This window comes from Python bivittatus, unplaced genomic scaffold, assembly GCF_059951505.1.
Source record: "Python bivittatus isolate LINGU-HERP-01145 unplaced genomic scaffold, Pbiv_v1 ctg000690_np1212, whole genome shotgun sequence".
NCBI classification, from domain to species: domain Eukaryota; kingdom Metazoa; phylum Chordata; class Lepidosauria; order Squamata; family Pythonidae; genus Python; species Python bivittatus.
The window spans coordinates 5,105,727-5,130,791 of record NW_028277096.1 but is presented as its reverse complement, the minus strand read 5'-3'; the positions used below and the strand labels follow the sequence as shown (position 1 = coordinate 5,130,791).

Genomic DNA, 25,065 nt, shown 5'->3' with positions numbered 1-25,065 from the left:
CCAAGACCTGGTGGGCCTGGAGGGTGGAGTTCCCCTCTTGGAGATGTATTTTGGCTTTGGCATCAGCCAAAGTCCCAAGGTAGGAAGTGAGGTGGCTCCTGTCATCTATGATTCGTTGAGGCTCTATGGCACAGATAACAAGATGTAGGACCCTCTGGTTGGAATTGGGATTTAATAGTTGGAAATGCTATTTTTGTACCACCCTCCCTGTTGGACAGCAACATTCTTGCTTGAGCTTCTGGACTCCATTGCCAGGCTAGCTATAGAGACCCCAAGATTCTTAGTTCTCAAAGATTTCAATTTGCCCCCAGGTCTGCAGCAGCTCAAGAGTTTATGGCCTCCATGACAACCATAGTCCTATCCAAAGTCATCAAAGTACAATGTATACTGATGCTCATCCTTCAGATCTGTTTTTTGTCTCAGGGCAGTTGCAATGTGATCTGATAGAAGATTACTGCTATAAGTCTGTGATTGCTTTTCGGCTTACTGGTATCATGCCACCTTGCAGGAAGATAGGGATTATTAGATCGCCCTGTTGAAGGTGACTATGGAATCTATGGGGTTCCAGAGGGAGCTTGGGGTATTCCCTGAGGACCTGATGGGTAGTTCAGCTGAGGCCTTGGTTGCAACCTGGAATGGGTGGATGGCTGAAGCCTCTCCCTGTGCACCGATCCTGAGGTGCACCTTGGTTTTCTGAGGGCCTCCAGGAAATGAAGTGTCAGAAGAGATGCCTAGAGCAACATTTGAGGAAGACAAAGGGGGAGTCTAACCAAACACAAGAGCGAGCTCATATCTGAGATTACATTGTGGCAATAAGAGTGGCACAACAGCGTTATTTCTCTGCCCTTACTGCATCCGTCGATAGCTGAGCAGCACCCCTATTCAGGTAATTTGTTTCTTACTAGAAAGGGACAAGTCACATAAGTATCTACTGGGCTGCTGCAATGAATATTCTAGTTATTTGGTGAATAAAGTTAGCCAGATTTACTTAGAGTTGGATTCCAACTGGGCAGGTCCAGTTAAAATGCCTGGGACATTAAAGTCTTGTGGCTTTACCTTGAGTGTGTGACTCCTGATGAAATGGACATGGCCCTTCAGATGATATACTTAGTCACTTATTAGATCCAAGCACCTCCTGGGTGGTTAAAGCTGCCTGGGAGATGACCTGTGGTTGGATCCATGCGGTGATACAGCTTTTTTGAGAGAGGGAGTAGTCCCTCTGGCTCATCCAACTTTCCCTTTTTTGGGAAGGTTGTTGACCAAGTGGTCAGGTAACAGCTCCAGAGGATTCTGGAGGAAATGGATTATCTGGACCCATTCTGGTCAGGTTTCAAGCCAGGAAAAAGTACTGAAACAGCATTGATCATGCTTGCCAATGACCTCAGGTAGAGCCAGGAGGGGGGTGCTACTTGTGCTCCTTGATCTCTCAGCAGCTTTTGACATCAGTAACCTTGTGGATTGGGGATTCAGAGATTGGGGATTCAGGGATTGGGAGGCACCATACTATGGTGGTTCTCCTCCTTTCTACAGTCGATTCCACTCAGTGTTGATGGGGGGGGGGGGGAGAGGTCATTCTACAGCCTCTCACTTCTGGGGTATTACAAGACTTGAGGCTTTTCCCCTTCATGTACACATCTACATGGAACCACTGGGCAAGGCCATCTATTGGCCTGGTATCATCAATGTGCTGATGATACCCAATTGTACACCTCAAGCCTGTGCCAAGTGTTGCTGTTGATGTCCTATCCCAGAACCTGGAGGTTGTATAGATCTGGATGGGGAGGAGCAGACTTAGGCTTAAACCTGATAAGATCTATTCACTGTGGATATTTGGTCCCCACAGTCTTGAGGAGCTTCCCACTTTACTCTTGGATGGGATAGCACCTCCCCATTCAAGATTTCTGCACAATTGTAATTGCTGTAAAGAATCTTTATCTTTATCTTTTTTCCTTTATCTGAATTGTCTCCCATACTTTTTCTTTTATCTTTTTTTTCTTCCTAACTTTCCTTCATTTATGTTTTCATGCTTATCTTTTACTCATGTAAAAATCTTCAATGAAAATTATATTAAAAAAAAAAGATTTGTGCAAATTTAGGGGTCATCTTGGACTCATAGCTCCTGCTCAAATAGCTAGGGCCAAGAGGTCCATCTAGTGTGGTAATTGTGTCTGTTCCTGGATCCAGAGGGGTGCAATTGGAACGTGAGATGGATATATGCGAAGGCTCTCTTGGCCAGAGTGGCTCCCACAAACAGTCACTCATGTCCCAATAGCCTCACAAATGGGTTACTGCATTGCGCTGTACATGAGGGCTGCCTTGGAAAACCACTTAGAACCTACAGCTGGTACAACTGTGTGGACAATAATGAGAACGTTATAATATGCCCAAGTGACACTATTGCTCTGTGAGCTGCACCGGTTACTAGTTGGCTTCCAGGTACAATTCAAGTTGCCAGTTAGCACCTATAAAACCCCTCGCGGCATTATCTAAGAGACCACCTATCTCTGATTGTTTCTGTCCATTCAGTAAAATCCAGCAGAGTGGGTGCATTTCGGGTCCCCTCAATTACACAATGTCCTCTATCAGGGCCTCAAAAGTGTGTCTTCTCTGCTGTGGTGCCTGCTCTCTGGAACAGTATTCCCCCAGAGAGTTGTATGGCTCCCACCCTGATGATGTTCTGAAAGGCACCAAAAACCTGGCTATTCTCCCAGGCCTTGAGGAAGGATGGTTGATAAGCCCCTATAAGATTCTGTTTTGTTAAATTTTGTTCTGTTTTGTATGGTTTTTCTAGACTCCTATCATCTGCTTCTTTATTTTATTGCTCAGGCTTTTTATTAGGTAACATGCTCTGAGTCATTTAGGGTTGGGCACTCTTTAAATCAATTGAATAAATAAATAGGCTGTTTTTAAAATCCTTTAGGGTTGCAGATAGGTGCAACATTCACATTCCCACACACAATGAAGAATCTTTCAGGAATCAAACCTGAAGCACTGTACAAAATTCCTACTAATTAATACAGGTAATTTGGATGACAACTATGGAGTGATTTTTTATTATTAAAATTAATTAGTATATCTCTTTTAGTTGAATAAGCCAGCCAACCAATTAAAACATGTTTAATAATATCTTCCTCAACTTGAATTCAACTTTTGGTGACTGTATAAATAATTCCATGTGGTTTTCTTAACAACAATATGGAAACTGTTTGCCACTGTCTTCTTCCAGGATGTTTTTCTGACTTTCTAATCTAGCCATCAGCCTTGGGATTTCTTGGTGCTCTCCCATCCACCCTTGAGATCAGCCAAGGTTGACTAGGTGCTGCCACATACTGAGAACAAACATGTTAAGTAATCACACATTTTCAAAGAAAGGTTCTTTTTGAGAATTGTGCAGAAAAAAGATCACTTTTGAGAAATTTTGAAATATAAACTGGTCACTTGCCAGTAACACACTAGCACCAAAGAGCAAATTCAATAAATGTGATATGAAACATCTATGTTCGAAAGAGATGACTCTTTCATCTGGGATCCAACTTAATCCAGTATACTATCACCAACAGTGGTTAGCCAAAAGGTTCTGGAGAGCTCACTGGCAAGGTCTTTTGCTCTTGATCGTCTTTTGCTCTTGTCCCATAGCACTGTATTCAGAGATACACTGCTTCTGAATATGAACATTCAATTTAGCTACTGTAGGTTATAGTAACTGATAGCCCTATTCTGCCTTAGAAGAATCAAGATATAGCAGGGTTGAGAACACAAATGGTCCATCTCAAGCTTCAACATTCTTGCCTACTTTCCCAATCTGCAAAGACTAAAACGTATGCATCACTGTCAGACACAAGGTCAAATTCTGTATTAAAGACTGTCAAGCACAGGAGGGCATAAGCTTTCAAGGGCTAAATGGCCTCCAAACTACTAACCTTTTGTTCCACTAAACCTCCTATAAGAGTAGCAGTATTAAGTCCACTGTAGCAAAAGCAACAAAAGAGCCTTGTAGGATCTTAAAAACTGATACATCACTGCATAAGCTTAAGGAGCTGTAAGATTCTTTGTTGCCTTTGCTGGAACAGAAAATAATAATCCCTCTGGAAACTCGAAGAGCAGACATGTCAGCTACATCCATTAATTCGGCAATTAACCTGGAATTCACACTGGAATGAATACAAGCAATTTTATCTTCAAAGTATCATGCAAATTGGTCATAGTAAGCTACTAAAAGGTCATCCCTCATAAATAAAGGAACTAAGATGGAATAGCTCCCTTCATCATTGTGGAGTCCTTGGAGTTCTCTGAGCTTGATTGTTTTCTTGCAAACATTTCATTACCCGGCTAGGTAACAACTTCAGTGCTAGAATGGAATGGGGTTTGCTCTCTGTTTATATACAGTGGCATGCCCTGTATATAAACAGAGAACAAACCCCATTCCATTCTAGCACTGAAGATGTTACCTAGCCGGGTAATGAAATGTTTGCAAGAAAACAGCCAAGCTCAGAGAACTCCAAGGACTCCACAATTCAACCCTGAGCTACACATATTCTCTTCTATTGGTCCCTTCATCATTTAAAATCACTCTGCTGGGCTCACCAACACAGAGCAGATGCCATAGTAGCAAAGGATTTCTTTGCTAGTTCTACCACAAAGCAATGTGGTATCCCATTTTCTGGTTAGATTTGCTGATGAGTTCATGCAACATACTTGACCAAACTAAAATATGGTTGGGTGGTTTGTAGTTCAGCTCAATGTACAAGTCTAGCCATTATCTTATCATACTGTATGAACCAGGCCATCACATTGTGTTTTGTTGAAAGAGGTTTAGGGTTTAGCATATTATATGTGTCGACCCTACTACTGAGGGGCTTCTCCCATCACTCTTTGCTATCACTGCCATTTCATAGCACCAAGCTCCAAAGAAAGCCATGGAGCTTACCTGGCTCTAGCAAGCAGAAGAGGGCAAACAGAAGGAATTATTCTCAATCAGGACTTTGATGGGATTGGCAGATTTGGAATCAAAAATCTCCTTGGGACTGTCAGAAATCCACCTGGAATTCCATCTTCCTGCCCCATAATTATGAACTTCAAAAGCTTTCAAAATTATGAAAGTGAAGGCAGTTCATGGCTTATCTATCTCAGTGTTGCTTATTTTGACTAGAGAATGTTTCCCAGAACTTTAGAGAAAGAGTAGTCTCCCTGCTTTATGGTTTCCTGAAATCTATTTCAACTGTATTTGCTAGGGACTGAGCCTGGGACTTGTACGCGCAAAACGTATGATTTCTTTTTCACACCTTCCACATAGCAAGAACCTGAGATGCTAATTTAGGTCGCTATTAGACTATGACAATTATGTAAATTAAGCACTATAAAGTTACATTGCTTGTGCCCCTTACTGTTAAGAGAAGCCACACAGAGCTTTTGGGTGCAGACAGGAAGAAAAAGCCACCTTTCAAACCCTGTTTCATTCAAACTGGCAGAGCACCATGAGTTTGGGAAGCTGTGGTGCCCTTTCATAAATTCCAGGCTTTGCTTGTTGCCAGGCCCAGAGATTATTTGGCAGGGGAAGAGCCACTCTGCCTTTAGCTGATGATGGCAATAACTCATCCAGTTAAGGCTACTGCTCCCAGAAACAACTATAGGAAGGAAAAAAACAGACTATAGCTGGGCTCACACAGTGCGCTAAGCCTAATTCAGAAAAATGTTCACCTGGCATGCTATCCCTAAACAAATAAATCATGATAAAGTTTAATGGAGGGCCTGGACCATACAACACGTTAAGACAATGGCTAACATGATGAATCATCAATTACCCAACCTCATTCTAGCGACCTCTATGTGTAAACGTAATTCCAATGTAATGTCAGAAATTTGCAAAATATTCAGGTAATCTTAGCTTACATTAACAAAAAAGGAAACTTCCAGTCCTCAAGGTGGCATAAATATTATTCATGGAAACAAGTGGGCATGGCCTAGTAAATTTATAAAAGCCAGAAATTCATTCATTTCCAGCTATCAGAAAGCTCCCTATTTCTCCTTGTCCTTCCCTATTTGCAGGAGGAGTTACATGTATTATCATAGTACAGAATTTTGATTGCTTTCTTTTTAGCATTAATTACCACTAAAAGGCAGCTTAAAAATTTGTTACATACTGGTTGACACTCTTAGCTAGGTTATTTGAAGATCTAATCCTGCATGTACACAGCTGCTAGAGCTGCTTAATATTAATCTTGGAGTGTTTTTGTGTATGTATGTTGTTTGAACTCAGCCTGTCTAATAAGCTTATGGTTTTAATGTATTGTGTGAACCCAGAAAATGGATAGTTAAGGTATTATGTGAACACAACTAATTAAGGTACAATTAGCCCTATTTCCTGTGGCTGACACTTCCAAGTGAAAAAATCTTGCTAAACATGAATTTTCCCAGAGTGTGAGTTCTCTATCCTAGGTCTGATGATATAAGAGCACCTGGGCATTGAAAGCACATTTGAATATTTGAAACACAGACCTAGAAGTTGGCTTTGGGTGCATGAAAGAGAGAAAGGGGGAGAGCAGAGAAGAGAGAGTGGAGAAAAGGAAAAAGGAGGGGAGAGCAAGAGCAGGGTGAGGGAGAATGCTATCCTAGAGAAAGGGTCATACATAGTTAACAGTCCAGCAGCAACAGGTCACAGCCCACTCCCCCCACAACAGTTTCAAAACCACATTGTACAGAAGCAAAGCATGTCTGGAGGTGTGCATGAGCAAATACAACTCTATGGCAGAGGGCACACGCATGGGAGGATGTGAATGCATGTCCGCGTGTGCACATCCACACGCCTAGCACACAAGCCTGGTATGAAGGCCACATGAGAGACAAGCCGCCTCCCCCCAAAACCCCAAAGGTGTGCCACGAACCTTGTCAAGCTGAGCTGCCGCTGGGTTATCAGTCTGTGGGAGAAAGGTAAAGGAGAGGAGGGAGTTAGCACACACAACCACAGCAATCCGCACCTCAGATGCCATCCGCCACCTGCCCCAGGTGCAACAGGGCAAATCTGGTGGGCTACCAAAAGGCAAAGCTTTATGGTGCCACTTGTTCTGCTTGAGAAGGAAACCCTAATCCATCTCCTTTGCTTCCAGATGATGGGTGGCAGGATTCTAATGCGACTCACTCATGGCTCTTCAGATGTAAGCTATGTTTGTCCACCACAACAGGTGTGAGGCGCTTGCAGTGGGTGGAGCTGTGAAGATCAGCACACAAATCTTGTGGTAAGTGCCACTGTATTGTGTTTTTAATCATTGCTGAAACATTTTCTAATCTGATTTTTTTAAGGAAAGAAAGGCATAGAGAATAATGCTGTTATGGTAAGTTTTTAAAAATATCAACTCTCCCGCCATCTCCTTCTTTCAACAATTAAAAAAAATGAATTATTTGTATTATCATGTTACAGCACTATTAACACCATAATACAAATGTTAACATTATAAAATTATGGTGTTATGTGCTATACCTCCCCAATTTTTCTCTAAAGAAAAGATGTAACACTAGACTATAGTGTTACAACTTTAATGTTTGTATTACAGCATTAATAGTGTGATAACATGATCATACAATAATACTAATTTTTAAAACATAATCTTTCTGGTTATTGCTATTCTGACTATGATTAAAAGGGATTTCTGGATTTTTTTAAAAAAATGAACATTTTACAGTGCTCTCATTCAAAAAAAAAAAAAAAGGAGCCAGAAAATAATTAAAAGATTAATTAAAAGAATAGGGCCATCAAGTGGCATCCCCCTTTAAAGTTTTATAATAAATGTGCTAGGCTGGATTTTCTAATTTATCACTGCCTGTACCAAACCCCCATACAATAAGAAAGAAAAATGAGTAGACTAAAACACACCTACAGAGATTACATTCCTCTTCCATTTAACTGAAAGAACTCAAGGTTTTCTACAATTCAAGAAAACACAGAAGAATCATGGGGAAAAGACAATGAGGGTAACAGGATGATGGCACTGTGCTGATCCATCTTGAAGCAGACATGACAGCTCTAAACTCAACCCAAACAAGTATGCAAGATCTCTACTCCTAACTATTGCCCTCTCTCTTTTTAATATATAATTTTTATTAAAAGTTTTAAGAACAATAAAAGCTACAACGAACTAGAACAGAAAAAAAGAAAAAAGAAAGAACAGAAAAAGCTAAAAGTGCAATAAGAAAAGAAAAAATAGGGGGGAAAAAGCAAGATATAAAGAAAGCTATCAAGACATAAAGAAGTGGCTTCCGGTATTCTTCACAGCAGTTATAAGTACAATTATCTAACTATTGCCTTCTCAATGGAAGCAGTCCCACATGTTCTGCTCTGGCTATGTGACTGAGATGAGTTCAGAAGACCAGGCCATTAGGTCAGAAAGCAGCTTGAATTTATCCTGCAGTCTTGTTGAGGGACTGATGATGTGATAGTAATTCATGGCTCATGAGCTGAGAGCTACAGCTCAACTCACTGTTAGTCTAGGAATGCCATCTCAATGTGCCCTGTGGCAAGACAATTATTTCAGAGCGCAGCAATGTCTCCTGGAGGAGAGTCACTGCCCCTTTAAAGACTGCTCCTTTAAATCAAAGATATTCTGCAAAGGTTTATCAACAAAAGCCAGCTAAATTTTTACTGAACAACAGCCTTGAACAAAGTTGCATTGTCACACTATTAAAAATAAAACAAGTGGACCTCTGGAAGCGTAGTAATACACTAAGTGTAAAAAAAATATGGAAAAAATTGGATATAGAGAAACAAGTATGCTACCTGTGATGCAAGGCTCAGGACATTCACTGACGCACCCTTTTTATCTGTGCTGGGCCTTACCCCTCTTCTACTAAGAAGTATCCTTTGTGGACTCCATGTGCCTAGGAGGTCTCTCCCTCAATCTTTGTGTTTTCAAAAGCAGGCTTTTTAACATGTTATCAACCTATGCACCTTAGGCTGCATAATCCAATGGTGTGCTTTTTTTGAGTTAATGTTGAGTTAAACAACTGGCCAATGTGCACATTCATCACACCTCATGGCGGATGCCCACTAAGATCAGTCCAGAAAAAGAAAACTGTATAAAGTTCCCATACATTATATATACTTTTCTATGGACTTCGATGCAAAATGTTGTCAGGATATCCAATAAGCTTGGGGAATGTACATTTCTCAAATGTGCTGTATACATTCTCTGAAGAATAGACACATTCTACAAGTCAGTGCACAGAGTCATCATAAAGTCTGCTTTTAGTTTTGCCTCTGAGGAAGGAAACTTTTGCTCACAAGCCACACTTTGCTGTATTCTCTCTTCCCCACTTCATCCTTTTAATGGAGCACACAGATGTGAGGCTCTACTTTCCAACTGTTCAGCTTTCCCCTGATGAACGGCCTTGGGGTGGGAACCATGGTCCCTTCCTCTGATCAAATGAGTAGTGGAAGAAAGAATGGCTGCAGCTTTATTTTTCTGCTGCTCACCCATTCTAAAAATCTGGAACTGGGGTGTGTGTTGGTAATGGAGGTTAGCCCCTTTTTTGCACTGCTTCCCATAGCTATTAAGCTTAGGAAAATATCCATTCTTTTTCTTTCCCCCCTCCACATTACTCAACAGAATGGCCGGGAATGGTAATCAGTGGGGGGAGAGTTTGGGGGGGGGTAGATAACTTTAGCTGAAGCTCAATCCCTGTCCCCCCTGCTCAGCTGTTCCCTGTCGATCAACTGAGCAGCGCAGCAGGAGGTTAACCCTCACCTCTCCTCCCATGCTTCTGTTCACTTTTTTCTTAAGTTTTATAGCAGTATGTGGATAATGAAGGAAAATAATTTTTAGCAGGATTGTGAGGAGAAAATATATTCAAAATGCAACAGAGGCATGTATATTCCCTAAGGCCTCTGGGACACTGTGTGAACATGCTCCATGAGGCAGAATAACCAGTTATTACATACATTAACTGTTCGACTCTATATACATACTCTGTGTGTATGTATGTATGTATAATGTATAATACACAAACATACCCAGGAGCACATTAGTTCAGAAAAACAGGAAATAAAACCAAATGGGAAATTTGCTGCTGGAGTATGGTGAGTAAAAATCAAAGACATCATTGGAGGAAGATCAGAAAGCAAACAGTCTGGTAAATAAATCAAAGAACTTGCAAATATGTGCCTTGTGGGCTATAATGCCCAGCAAGGTTGATGTTTCCAGTGTGAAGCTCTAAATTCAGTACTGCCAGAAGAGCCAGAACTAAGTTAGGATTTTGCACAAACAGTAGCTAGTGGTATTTTCTAGAACTGATCCACAAGTGGTGGAAGGGCAGATAGATAAAGCAAAAGCAAAAGCAATAATAATAATAATAATAATAATAATAATAATAATAATAATAATAATAAAAGCATGTCTGGAGGTAAGCTTTCAGCTAAGAACAAGCCCTGAGCCTCAATATTTTAATCTGTGGGACCAAATCTTCATGGATGAAAAGACCCCATTCATATGTTTAGCCTGGAAATCAGGAAAACCTTGAAGGAAAGAATCTGCATCAGCTCCTGCAAAAAGAAGTATCAAAATAGCCTTATGCTATTATGAAAGATGCAAGATAGATAGTTTAGTGAGAGCTTTTAAAAGCACAGCCTAGATTCAAAGAACGTTTCTTCTTCACCCCCAGTACATCACCTAATTTTGTCCTGTCTCTGCACAACCACTAACAATGTCAGTTGGGAACTCCTAACTGTACAGGGTAGGAAGGAACTCCCCTACAAGCCATCATTGGTTTACAGCAATTCAGTGCTTTTACATCAAGTGGCTCCTGCTGGCTGTGTAGAGAGCTATGATTCACGTAACTAGTTTCATGTTCAATAAATCATATAATGGAAAGGTTTTCTGGTTAGTGTCTCCAAGAAGTGTTGCAGTGCAGCCAAGAGTTTAAGGAAACACATGTACACACACAGAGCAGAAAGACAAGAAACCATGGCTTCCCAGCATATCAGAATCCTTGGAATGCCCAAATAACCGAGTCTCATAAGTTAGTCATGAAGTCATTATGAAGGCTCAAGTTGATTTCTCCTCGGTCACTTGCATGTTTCTGAAAATAAGAAGCTGGAGGATTCTTTGACCTAGGCCATATGTCATGGTCCTTGCCCTCATTCTGCCTCTGCAGCAGGAATAAAAGTGAATAAAACTGAGATACAGATACGTACATAATATGGATTCATACATTTCACATAGTCTCTAGTCTGGCTCTCAATGATAAGCACCTGGTTTCATTCCCAGATGAAAGGATGCTGAGAAAGACTTCTCCTTTCTTGTGGTACTGGACAGCTGCTGCCAGAGCAGACGATGTTTAACTAGGTGAACTATTGGCTTTGCTCAAAATAAGGCAGGGTTAATATACCACAATTCCAATTTGTACTTGAGAAGCCAGTCTCCACACATCCACCATAATCAGAAGTAGTGTAGTGAAAGTTTTTTCAATATTTGGTGAGGCATTACAAATGAGTGTCTAATCCACAAGTGCCTATTTTAATAAACTGCAGATCTTCTTGCCTTCTGAACAGAAGTTATCCATACTGATGACTGTACTTCCCTCTGGAACCCTCCTCAGAAGGTTGCAAAGCTCTTTTCAAAAGTTATTTGTCCCTCTTGCAAACAACTCTTGTGAAATAAGCTGTAGCTGTTTTAGAGAAGAATAAGGCAACATAGCACCAGAATATTACTCTCTGTACAACTAGGAGATCAGCTGAGAAAAGGATCTATCATCAGCAAACAGGGTTGGCAAGCACATGGGTGAAAAACAAGAGTATCACCAGCAGCTCTTCAGCAGGAGGCCTCCAACCCAATCCTTTGGGGGAATCAGAAACTAGCAATAAAAGCCCCACCATACTTCAGACATCTATCTGTCCCCAACCTAGCAAAGACAAAACCTAGACCAAGATTTGATTATATGCCAAATTGATTTAAATTATGTGTATTTTTTTAACCATAGGATTTAGTGTTATTATTTTTCTCATAAATTTTGACACAAACATTCCAGGAAAAGTGGGGGCAAAATTCATGCAACAACTGAGGGGAGTGGACATGACAACTGAGGGAGAGAGAAGACTGCACCCCAATTTAGTAGGCTCCAAGTGCTGTCTAAAAGTACCCCTCGCTACCAATCGCATCCTCCTTGAGTAGGTACCGCTCATGAAATTTAGGCACCTCAGACATTTCATTTTAGCTTATTTTCAACTGTTCATATGTACAATTGAGAGCAAGTTTGGACTAGTAGTTAAGGAACCAGGCTACAAACTGGGAGACTATGAGTTCTAGTCCCACCTTAGGCATGAAGTCAGCTGGGTGACTTTGGGCCAGTCACTCTGTCTCAGCCCTAGGAAGAAGGCAATAGCAAGCCACTTCCAAAAATCTTGCCCAGAAAACTGCATGGATTTGCCCAGGCAGTTGCCAGGAGTCAAGACTGACTTGAAGGCGCACACAGACACACACAAAAAGTACAATTAAACAAAGCACAACTTAGAAAATGAAACCCAAGCCAAAATTTAAAATTGGGGAGAAGAAAGCAAAGCTTGGACAGCATGCGTCAAGAAAATTGAAATACAGCAAGCCTGCCTGCCCTCTTTTGTTTACAAGATCCCAGCTCAGCATTCAAAGGGGTCTAGCTTTAATTTTATCGTTCCTGACAATTGCAGGAAAAACTAGACCAGTTCAGTCTAGTTATTTATTTGGGTACACACATGCTTGGCTTAGGTATTAGGTCAGGGCCACAAACCAGCATGGAAGGGGAACAGAGATTTTGCAGAATGGCAGTACATGAGAAATGAGGGGTTCAGCCAAGCCACCCAGTTCACTACACTTCATCATCAAAGCCAACCCAGATACAAATCTACCTGTTCACCTGTTCTATAATAACTCTCCTCATTTACATGCAGGCAAGTTATCTGAGAAGAACATGAATCAAGAACTTCTCAGAAACAAAGTTCTGCCTCTATCCCAAATTTTCCCAGAAGTTCCCTATGCTCCCAAGTGGCGTGTTAAAGTGTCCCATTACACTGTAAGATCAATCCTATATTTTGTAGAACTAATGTTAGGCAGATACTGGGACCCCGCTAAGGCTTTCCCCCCTACAGCCAACCTAGCCCTGTCCCAACATCATTGGGAGCCACGCACACTATCAGCCCTTTGAAAATGACACCTACAAGAATCTCCCACATTCCAAGTATCTTTTCACTAAGTACCCAAGAGAATTCCTATCCCCGAGCCAGCCTTACTGTACAAGATGGCTGCCCACTTTATTGTCCAAATCTGAAGGAAGTCACTCACAATCCTAGCTGTTTTCCTATGCCTTGAACACAACCTTCACTGTACTATATGCACAGAATCATGTTATTGTTGCTTTCCACTGCAGTGTTGCTCCACAGGATGGTCTCCTTTAAACCACCACCATGGCTTCCCTCACAGAATTAAATAAACTGTAATCTGAGGAAGAAGAACAAAAACATATATTCTTACAACATGGCAATTCCCTATCAAGAGAAGAGGATGGTTTACTCTACCATCTTCTTATCTCATTCAGGTGACAATCCCTAGCCATTTTCCTTTCCAAGCCACACGATGAGGAAGCAACTAGTCTACCAGTCTTAAGTCTCTAAAGTTTGATGTATAATCCTGTGTCACCCAGTTGGTATCCATTTGCTATAGAGATTTTTTATCTTCCATGGAGAATCCTGGAACTGTTCAGGGAAGATCCTTGGCATTCTCAAACCGTCCATAGGTCAACATCAAATACCTATGTAGACCTAACTCTCCTAATAATTGTATAACATTACAAGTAAGTACATATCCATTGTCGTGAAAGAGCAACTTCTCAAGAGGTGATGCTCGGGAGAATTTAAGATCTAATCGGCACTTGGAGGTTTTCCTTCATGGCTAAGGACATTGTTACCGGTGCGCTTTCTCACCTCCCTCTTCCACCTGGCCAGCCACTCATCCCGCTTCCTCTTGCTGATGTAGTAGGGGTCTCCAGCTTGGAAGGTCAGACGCGGCATTGGCCTGGGGCGAAGACTGGACTCACAACCCAGTCCTCCACGCAGACGGCCTCGGGATCCCTATATGCAGAAAAGAAGGAGGGAGACATAAGGGTAGCATGAACACGTGTATTCTTTGGAGGAAAAAAATGAATTTGGTGTAATTAAGAAAACTGCAGCTATTATTTTGTTTCTGCTGGTCATGGGGAACGATTATTCTGAACCCTGAAGATACAGCTATGAAGGAAGTCCTGCTTTGTTCACTACAAGCCTAAGGCTTCATCTAGTATTGCTCACAGGTGTCAAACTTCTCTTTACAGTCCCAAGAACCAGTAACTTACTTTAGTAAGCCAAAATGAGAAGCTAAGATTCTCATAATTCATTTTAAGTTTCTGGATTTCCAATTCAGAGTGTATGATCCAAGGGCAAAAATAAAGTCTCAACTGCATTCATGCTGCATAATGAACAGCAGTTATGATAGTGATCACCATCTAGGACAGCAGAAAAGGGATCCGTTTCAAATCCTATCTGTTTTTGGCTGTGTTTACACAATGCACCAGAGCAGTATTTCTCAACCTCCTCAACTTTAAGACAGGTGGACTTCAGCTCCTGGAATTCCTCAGCCAGCATGCTTAAAGTTGAGGAGGTTGAGAAACACTGCACTAGAGTAATTTTAAATGGGTTGGGTGTTAATTTGTGGTGAGTCATAGGCACCCAAGTATTGTGCTATCATGTTGATTGAACCAAACTGTTGTGTGAATCAAAAACATTATTTGTTTAGTCACAGGTATTACATGAACACAGCAGCTATGCTTTGCTAATCTTGGTTTAGGGTTTAGTGTGTTGTATAAACACAACCAAAAGTTTTAAGCAATCAGTCTCTTAGCCTCTCTTCAAATTCCAAATGTGATTGATAATCCCTATGTACCTTAGAGGACTACATGAGGACTAGATTTGGAGCTCATTTGGTCTTATGATCTCATACAACCCTCCTCTGCCTAGCATTCCCAAACAAATAGCAACTTTAGTAAGCTCCTTAAGAGGGCATCCAAAAGCTGGATATTTCAGCAACAGAAGAAGCAAATGGAGCAACTGCATAGATCACGTTTCAGTCTGAAGGCCCCAAGTTCTCTGAAGGATTGAGATGAGAAGAAATGGCTCTACATAAGCACATTTTTTATTGGCCTGTCTGGATCAGACACTTCATAATAACTCTTTCCCCCCATCTTCAAGAGCAGATTTTCAAGGTTAAGTTGATTTTGTTGAAGGATTTATTATTTATTTATGTGGTGAAAGTACTCAATGAATGGGTTAACACAACAGCCTCAACCAGATCTGTTAAAAATGTAACCACTGCTTTTGTCCAACATGAGGTTTTGTTGGTGTTTAAGCTCTAAAAGGTTGCCCAAACCCAGAAAATGGGTTAATTCAGTAACCAAGGTAAGTATATTATATGAACTGAATCTGTGGTTGTGGTTACTTTAGAGTTCATTGTATTCTGTAAACCTGAAGCTTGGTGTATTGTGTGAACACAGCCAATGAATACATATATGCTAATTTTTTAAAGGGATGCAGCGCTTACAGGACTATTAGAGGAGGTACTCTGCAAGATGATCAGTCTGGCTAGATATCTAACAAATAGCAGAGCAAGAAGAGAAAAGAGGCAAGTCTTACTTTGGTTTGGCACTATGCCATAAGTGATATGACACGCTTTACCACAGCTGATCTACAGTTCATTTATGTTTGCAGTGCCATTGCCTGAAGTCCAGATTCATTATTTCCTCTAGACTAAATGAGCGAACGTTGTTCATGTAGTAAAACATGCTGTTGGTTGTGTTTATACAGCATATTTGGTTAAAAGTGATTAATTGTGGGGTGGCTTAGCATGTTGTTGGTTAATACAGGAACACTTCCAGATAATCAGCTTTTCAGGTTGCTAAACTTTCTGAATCCAGCATAAAATGAACCCAAGCTTAATGCAGGCTGTTGCTACTACAAGTCTGTTCTTCTCTTCCTGTATGTACAATAGCACAAAATGAACAGAATAAAATAGCAACAGAGCAGCAAGAACTGCTTATTCCATGCTGCTCTGTTTTTGTTTTCTTTTTTTTCCCTACCACCTATCAATTTTGGAAAAAAACAACTGCCTTAAAACAAAAGTTTCAGGTCCTGGAAATTATGGAGATACAGTGGTACCTCGGGTCACGAACGCTTCTGTTCACGACCAATTCGGGTCACAAACAGCACCGTTCGCAAAATTTTGCTTCCGTTCGCAAACTCCGCATCAGGTGACGAAGAGGATCCGTGGCCATTTTCCCTGCCGTGACACGTGGTCATGGCTTCCTGTAGGGAGGGGGACTCTCCCTCCAAGCAATAACCGCCGCCCCACCCGCCTTCCTGTCCTCCACGCCTCAAGCAAAGTTAGCGTTTTCTCTCTTCATAGTGTACTGTACTGTACTTTGTGTCATATTTTTGTGGTTTTTAAAAAAAATACATATGGTTCAGGACGGATTAACCATATTTACATTGAACCTTATGGGAAAATTTGATTCGGGTTGCGACCAAAGTCGCAGAACAAATTAAGTTCATGATCCGAGGTACCACTGTATAGTAAGATTTCACTCAATGTACAGGTTATTTATTTATTTATATTTAAGTCTGTTATAGCCATCCAACTCTGCACATTACGACATCATTTGATCAAAAGAGGCCTCATCTATCTCCCTCCCTCCTTTCTCCCTCCCTCCCTTCCTTCCATTTCTATGTCGCCCATCTCCCCCAGTGGGTGACTCTGGGCAGCTCACAATTAGAATAAAACCCAAAAACAAGGCCCTCCTAGCCACAATTGCCACCTGCTCTTCGAACAGGAGGCCTAAGCCAAAGAGAGCAAGTATTACAAAGGCTTTCTAGTTGCCAAAGGAAGGCCGAGACTTTAATGTTTACCTATTTTGGATACTGACAGGATTCAGAACTGTTCTTGCTTCACTGTTACACAGCACAAACTCTTATAAATATGAACAAATGCAAAGACTATCCTGAACCCTGCCCATTTTGAGGCTGATTCATAATGGCCATCTTTGTGTTTTATATCCTCCTAAAGCTATAGCAATAACGTGGGGCCTTCAGGAAACAGAACGTGTTACAGGAAGAGCCCAGCTTACCTTGAAAGCATGGCTAAGAGACCTGGTGTTCACTGAATTAAGAAGGCAACCAGGACCAGCACACTGCAAAACTGAGCTCCTGGGGTCACTATGTGGTCTATGTCCTCTGAGAGCAGCCATTGTCAAAGAATGCTATTGTCTACAGCTACTGCATAAATGTGCAATTCAATTTCTGACTTGTTTTCCCACAGAGAAAACTGCTGCCTTGGAGGTAGAAGCAACATCATCCTCAACCCATGAAATTCTCACATAATACTTGCCTCCATTTTCAGTGAGTTGTAGTGGTTTTCTTCCTTGTCTTCTTTCCCTGAAAACAGAAGGGAGGATTAGAATAAGTATGGGGCACTATAAAGGGCCAAACAGATGGTTTTTGTTGGGGTCAAATGTACTTAGAGTACTTCACCTCCAACACAGGGTCTCCTTGACTATATCACATGGTAGATGGGAATAATATGGTACTACTTGCATATTAAACTCCTCTGAGCATCAGTGAGGCATTGTTTTCCCAATTATTGGGGAGTGGAATAAAAAATAGGTAACACCGAGTTTCAGCAAAAATTCTGAAATACATGTACTGTAGTCCACACAATTGTTCCCTGTGGCCAAGATTCTCATACTCACAGCATCTGTTTAGCAAAGACTCTCAGCAACGTACATTAAAAAGTTTCTTCTTGCAAGTTCAACTTTTATTTGTATTTATTATTAAATGTATATCCCACCTTTATTTTTTACAACTCAACATGATGTACATAATGCTCCTGCTTCCTATTTTCCCCACAACAATCTCATGAGGTAGCTTGGGCTTAGAGAAAGTAATTAGCACAAAGTCACCCAACCGGCTTCCATGCTGAAGAAAGAACTAGAACTCCCAGGCCCCAAGGTTCTAGTCCAGCACCTTAACCACTATACCAAACTGGCTCTCTCGTGGAAAAACTGGTGATAAATTGTCCCTTGAACACCCCAAATGTCAGGCACTGAGTTTGGGGTAATGTAAGATGATGGCCAGCTAGCATGGAACAGAGCCAAGCTCAGTTCCTGCTCCATTTAAAAATGTTACTGCATGAAGAGCTGGTTTACATGACCACAGCAAGGAAGAAACAGGGCCTTCTGAGCTTGTGGGACTTTGAGAGCAGCCTTGCTTCTTATGATGAGCCTGTTCTGGTTATGTGTGTGTTAATAAATGAGCCTTAAGTATCATACATAATATTCCAAGAAAAGTATAAAGCTTCTTCATACTTGCAGGAATATAAATTGACATTGGAACGATTAAGGGAGACTCTGGAAAGCAAGACAATTACGAAAACATTCCCCACTCTTGTCCGGTGGGTACATGATGCTAAGCTAGCTTCCCACTTTTGGCACTAGAAGGATATTGATCTTTCTTTCCTACATATACTCAACATTCCTTTGTCCTTCTACCCCTCCATTCTCCTCTATCTGGAATGTCTTTCTTAGAAAGGTTCACTTCACTGCCTTCAGCACCAGTGAAGATCCCCTGTCCCGCTCCCCAAGTTTTCAAGTCTTTTTGTTTTGAAACTTGTGCTTGTTCTCTTTATATCTTTCCAGGTTGTGAGCTTTCATTCTGCAGTAATATTTTAAAAGGTTTTATGCAAGTTTTATTGTGTTACATTATGGGATTAAACTCTACTGTTTCGGCTATTGGGCGGTAAAGTCAAGGTAAAGTCTTCTTAAAGTCCAGCTTGAATCCTAGTGACTTCACAATTTTCTTGGCAACAATATGGTAGTGGATTGGCATTGCTGTCTTTTGGGATTTTTTTTTTACTTTACACTTTAGCCTACAACTCTGATACTTCTGAGGTTCTCCCATCCAAATACTGAACAGGCCCAAACCTATTTAATTTCTGAGCCCAAACAAGGTAAGCTGGGTTCTATCACTGTTGAGACCTGTTGGGCAGCACAGATTGAAAAAGAAAATAGTAATAATAAAGTTGCAATAGATCAAGGCAAGATACAGACAGTTGACAACTAAAACTATAAAACAAAAACCTTGTAGGCATTTTGAAAAGCCACCAGGTAGGCAGAAGGAAAAGAGAAACACAGTGCTGAAAAGGTCAATCGGTGATGTGGTTAGAAGCTGTAAGAGTAGCTGCCAGAAGAGTTCCCCTCAAGAGATCATCCCACAACAGAGTGTTACAGCAATAAGCCCCCCTCCCGCCTTACATTTCACTTGCTCAACACCATTAATGGGCAAGCCTAAGAGGGAAACAGTCTTTCAGGTACTCTGTCCCTAAGCTGGGGAGGGTTTTATTAGTGATATCTAGGGTTTGGGACTATAGCTTAGAAGTCACTAGATGATCAGACTTGAAACTGGGTCATTCTTTTCTTTGCAGCAATATTCTGAAAAAAGCCTTCCTCAACCAAGTGTTTCTCAGATGAGTGAGGCTGCAACTCCAATCAGCATCAGTAAGTATAGCCGCTAGCTATGCCAGCTGAAAATGAGGGGAACTAGGATCTGAAAAGCACCTGGTTGAAGAAGGAAACTTTTCATTTCACTTCATTTCCTTCTCAAATCACAGAAACATCCCAAATTCTCTTAAATCAACCAATACAGAACTCATTCTAGGAAGAACTACTAATCACAAATGACCCAGAAGCATCCAAATCACATCTTTTCTCTCTGACTTTGATGCCTTCATCTCTCCCTTTGCTCTGACATCAGTCAAAAGGATTGTTTTTTTTAGTCAAGAAACTGTCTGACCCTTAAGGAGAGGCCCTTTTGCTGAGGACCTTCTCCTGCAGTGCTGCAGGCTACAGAATGCCCTCTCTCCAAGTTCAAAACAATTTGTAAAGATGCATCTCTTTCACCAAAAATTTAATTGATAATTAATGTCAGAATTCATTTTAGTAATATTTGCATTTTACAGTTTTAAAATTCTTCTGTTTGTTTAACTTCGTAAATTGCACAGAGTGCTTGCTATACAAAAAGGTAAGGTATAACCTGACTAAACAAATAAGGTAAAAGGCTGACATTCATCCTAGAGTGCTGAGGAGGTAGGAAGCACAACTCCCTTCACCTGCCGGGGAGCCTTTTGGAAAATGCAGAGAAGTGTAGGTGGGCACTCAGGAAAAGCCCAGCAGGCAAGTCAGGTCTGTGCATTATGCAAGCTGCCAAATAGGAACTAACGTGGGGAGGGGGAGAAGGAAGAGTGCCATTCTGTCTCTTCTGTCCTATGGTGAGTTGGCTCAGCCTCGTCTGTTCACTTCTTGCCATAAGAGCCTCTGCCTTCTTCTTGTGAGAGCTGACCTCCTTGCAGGTTTACCTCAAAATAGCATAGCATCCAATGTACTATCTTGGCTGCGGGGAGGAGGGGACAGGATGGAAAGCAGACTTGAGGGACCTCAGAATGGGAGGAAAGGGCCATGCCGCAAGCAAAATACATAGCTTGTCCAAATGTGCGTAGAAGCATGCAGGTGGAAAGAGGGGACGCAGAGAAAATAGAGTGATGACTTAATGGCCCCTTCCAACTCTATGATTTTATTAGCTGGGGATCGAGATTGAATCTAGATGGTAATTAGTGATGTCCACCAGATGTGAATTACTTGGATGCCAGAATGAGATGCTTTTCTGTTCCTCTGCTATGGGGCTACACTTTTTTATAACTGAGGGCACTTCAATGTGAGCATTTTAACTGGGACTTGTGATAAGTTCCCTTCCCTTCCCTCTTTTTAATGTTTTAAATAAAGAGTTTGCTGGACTTTTGAATTATTTACATTTGCATTTTTAATACTATTTCACTTTATTTTACCCTGCTTTGAGATGTCTTTCACTTTGGAAGTAGTACAAAATTGCTTTAATCAATCAATCAAACTGCAGTACAACCAAAACTTCTGCATGTCTATCCCCTTTGGGCCAGGAAGCTCCCCAGAGAGAATCCCACCTTATTCAGATCAGGTCAGACAACACTGCAGCAAGATCTTAGAGTTTCCAGAGACTAGGCAATGCAGCCAAGCCAAGCACTGCTGAGATGACAACATATAAGCGGCCAATAAGCCAGCTGGCAAAATGCCTTGACCAAACTCTATGGTCCTGCTTTAATTTTTCCTATGTCTAAAATATCTGAGTGTGCAAAAAACTTGTTCATCCTTTTTTATTTTTAAAAACAGATTTTAGGTTATGTTTGTCTTACTGAAATACAACACGTTCCCTGCCCTATACTTGGTCATCTTTAGCCTACCATGTTTTTAAATATCTTAATAGCATCAACATTTCACAACTTACAGTAGCCATCCTTTATCCCATCAAGGTGCCTCCCGTTCTCTCTCCTGCCCCATCCTTTGGAAGTCCCCTGCCTTTTTCTTATGACATTTCCTTGAATGCTGGGATGCCCAGGGCTGACTTTCCAGAACCCAGTACTCTAGGGGACAAAGGCATCTCCGCTCTGGAGGCACTTCCCAAAACAATTCTGGGATCACTTGGTGGTTCTGACCTGCCACTCACTCTCTCCCCCTTTGGGATCCTCTGCTTTCAGAGTTTACATCTGGCAAAGCCTCTGCATGAAGGAGGCCCCTTCCCAACAAATGCTCCTGGCAGGGCAGCAGTCAAAGAGACCCCTCCCCTTACAGGCTTCCTGCCAGCAGGAAACATAAGCTCCCTGGGAACATGGAATTTGCCACTCTCATCCACTCCACAAAGGCCTTCCCCTGGATTTCTGGGGCAGGGTATAATTCCTCAGAGGCTCACCCAAAAAAGAGTGGGGAGGGGATAAAAAGCAGACTGGAAGGAAAAAGCAGATTCTCTTAGAAAGACTGAGGAAAAGTGGAGAGAGGAAGACAGGATTTGCTTCACCTGCCCCCAGCAGAGGTAGCCTCACCATGAGAAAAAGTGGGATGGCCACATATATATTTGGGGTCTATTAAGAGCTGCAAAACAAGAAATGGGGCAGACAGGGAACCATCCACCACCACTAATTTATTCTTCCTAAGGTCCCTTGCAGCAAATCAGAAGTGTTATGTTCTTGCACAATTCCCAAGCATTTCAGGGACAGATGGGCAAGGAATTTCCTAGTTAGGGAAGGAGGTAGATCTTCCAACTGAAGCGGTAGACACACACACACACACACACACACACACACACACTCATTTGCACATTAATTCATTTTAGCTGTCTTTCCAATTTTCAGACACTTTTAAAACCAAACAATCCCACATGGCAACATTTTTACAATATATGCTAAAAAAAACCAGCTAAATCTCTTTCAATCGCACTTACTGCCTTAGCAAGAACTAGTCTCCTTGGAACATTCAGGCTTTCCTTTTCTTGTACATGCCCACATGGACACTCTCACTTCTTCCTCCCACATGATGCAATGCCTCCGTTTGCTTTTCTTCTGTGACATTCCCACCCATGTAGACATACTAGCAACACCCTCAAAGGCCGCCATGCTGGTGGTCCACCAAAACCACAGCTACAATCATTTGACTACCATGTGAGTTTCAGAGCCAAATACTGCATCAACAGCCACCTGCTTTCACTTGTTCATCTAAAGTACACAACCAAACCTGTCAACTTTAAAATCACTCACCTGGGTCGAGCACCCAGATACTAGTATCTCCCAAATTTGAAGCGGATCCCTAGGAACATCAAACATTTTGCAAGTCCTGGGGATGGAGAGAATGTTCCAGATCCTGGAGAATCTTTACAATGGGCTTGTTGAAAAGAGAGCTGAGATTCATCTCAGCTACACCCTGATAGAATTTCTAATTGTGAGATGCGAAGGAGAGTGATTGCAAGTCCACCATATTCCAAGGCCAGTGGGCTTCTTATCTCATCATCCATAGGATCACAGTCATACTAAGCAATCCACAGAACCTTCCTAAAGTGAAGTGAGAAGGAATTAACTGCTTTTCTTCAGAATAACTTCTACCAGATGTTCACTAGAGTCCATGGATTGCACACGTTTGCTAGAAATGCTCTAAGCATTGGACTTCCAAGGACACCTATTGGATGGGACAGGGACACTCTTGCATTAGTGATGAAACAGGAGCAGCAGCAGGCCACCCTGTACTCAGTCTGAGAAAGGGAAGTCCCATCAGCAGTTATATAATAATATTTCAAACAGGGAGACTACAGACAAACAGAAAAAAGCTTTGATTCCTATAAGAATTTCAAAGTCAGACCCACTTTTTTGGCTGAGCAACTGAGCAGGAAAACCAGACTTAGAATTCAAATATTCATATTTAATCTCTTTTGTGCAGGATAAACCTGGCTTCCTAATTTGAATTACACCTGTAAATACCTGCACATCAGATGTTAGCTCAGGAATCAGTCCTGCCCTCCCTTGCTTCAAGGCAACTGTATGACTTCCTTTACCTTTTTTTTAAAGCTCCACACATACATTGATCTATTCATTCATTACCTTGTTTTAAAAAAGAACAAAGCAACATTTTTTTTTAATTGCAAAATTGTTCTGGGGGCTTCTTGGTGATTTCACAAGACCTTGTCAGTCAGGAATGCTAACAGGAAGGTTCCTGTGCAAGTTGCAGAACTCTTCTTTCCTACCTTAACCACTGACAGAAAAACAGCTACAAAATACAACACAGACACTCCACAGTTCTAAGATATGTAACATATCTTCAAGCTACAGGACTCTAGTTCTGTATCAGTTCTTTCTTTGCCATAGCCAGCCTCACCTAAATGTCCTCCGTACTGCTAACCTGGCTTCCAGAACGTGAGAGCTTGACCAATCCCATACATTAGTTATTCTTGATCCCTTAACTTGCTCGCTTAGACTACAAGAGGCTGATCTGACACTGTCTATTCACCTTCACTAGTAGGAGGATCAGGACTGTCCTTGGGGGTGCAGCGCCCATTTTCCAGGGCTCGCCCCATCTCTCCATCTGGCAGGCCACTGGGTTCATTCTCGCTTCGCTGCCTGCCCTTCAGATCGGTGATGGTGCTATTCTCAGAAGCACCCATCTCAGCATCTCCATTGGGCACTTGTTCCATAGGGCTGGTGTTGTGGGTAGGTGGGGGGCACTTGGGTGCTGAGGCTGTGTCTTTGGGGATTTCACTGGTCTCCACCTGAAAAGGACAAAAGCAGGAAAGAAAAAAGGTGTGAAAAAATAGTTCAAGCCATTCACACCTTCTAGATCTGGAAGAATACCACAGAACAAAAAGGACCATCAAAGCTCTATAAATCCCATCTAAGGCCAACCTTGGCAGATATCTGTGAAGGAAGGCGTGCTGTCTAATGTGAAAACAGTTGTTTCACATCTAAACAAGAACAAATTTTGCTGCATCACAAAGAGTAACAAGCTGATTCTATCATAAGCTTTTGCAGAGCAGACCCCACCATTAATTGCATGGAGTGTCATCCTGAGTTGTCAAATACACCCCCGCCCCCAGCACACATAAACAGTATAAGGAGAAGAGGAAAGAAACCACTTAGTTGTGAGATCTGAGGGAATGAAGTGCAAGAAACAGAAACAGTGTATTTATGTGACAATTACATTAAAGATTGTTGTTGTTGTTCAGTCATTAAGTCGTGTCCGATTCTTCGTGACCCCATGAACCATATCACGCCAGGCCTTCCTGTCCTTCACTGCCTCCCTGAGTTTGCTCAGTTTCATGTTCATTGCTTCAGTGACATTAAAGATTAAATGTGGGCAAATTGTAATCATCTGTAGAGTGCTGTCAATAAATAATTTGGCACTGATAAATTGAAACACGGCATATTTTAAATTACATCTGAGGTGAATGAAAATTTCCCATGGGTTAAAATATGTACAGAAAGAGTTCTCCAAGAAAGTCAATAACTTTTAAGCACCTTTTATGAAATCTTTCTGATATATTACCTACAACCTTATACGACAGGAGGTAGCTTGGCCCCATGCGCTGATAATTCCCCTTTTAAAGTCCTGCAATGCATGGGACTCCCTTTA

The 25,065-nt window shown here is 41.6% G+C and overlaps 1 protein-coding gene across 6 annotated transcripts in view; it reads right to left on the bottom strand.

The window, feature by feature from the left end:
* The window catches only part of DNMT3A (DNA methyltransferase 3 alpha), a 148,819-nt gene that overhangs the window by 42,835 nt on the left and 80,919 nt on the right, over positions 1–25,065 (bottom strand). For 5 of the 6 annotated variants that reach the window (XM_088152224.1, XM_088152221.1, XM_088152222.1 and 2 more), the window contains exons 4-7: positions 23,947–24,205; positions 17,424–17,470; positions 13,937–14,083; positions 6,882–6,914 (exon numbers count right to left, since the gene is read on the bottom strand). In XM_088152224.1, the coding sequence (XP_088008350.1) occupies positions 6,882–6,914; positions 13,937–14,083; positions 17,424–17,470; positions 23,947–24,205 (486 nt within the window). The remainder of the gene's footprint in view (positions 1–6,881; positions 6,915–13,936; positions 14,084–17,423; positions 17,471–23,946; positions 24,206–25,065) is intronic. The other variant, XM_088152225.1, reaches the window with a different exon arrangement.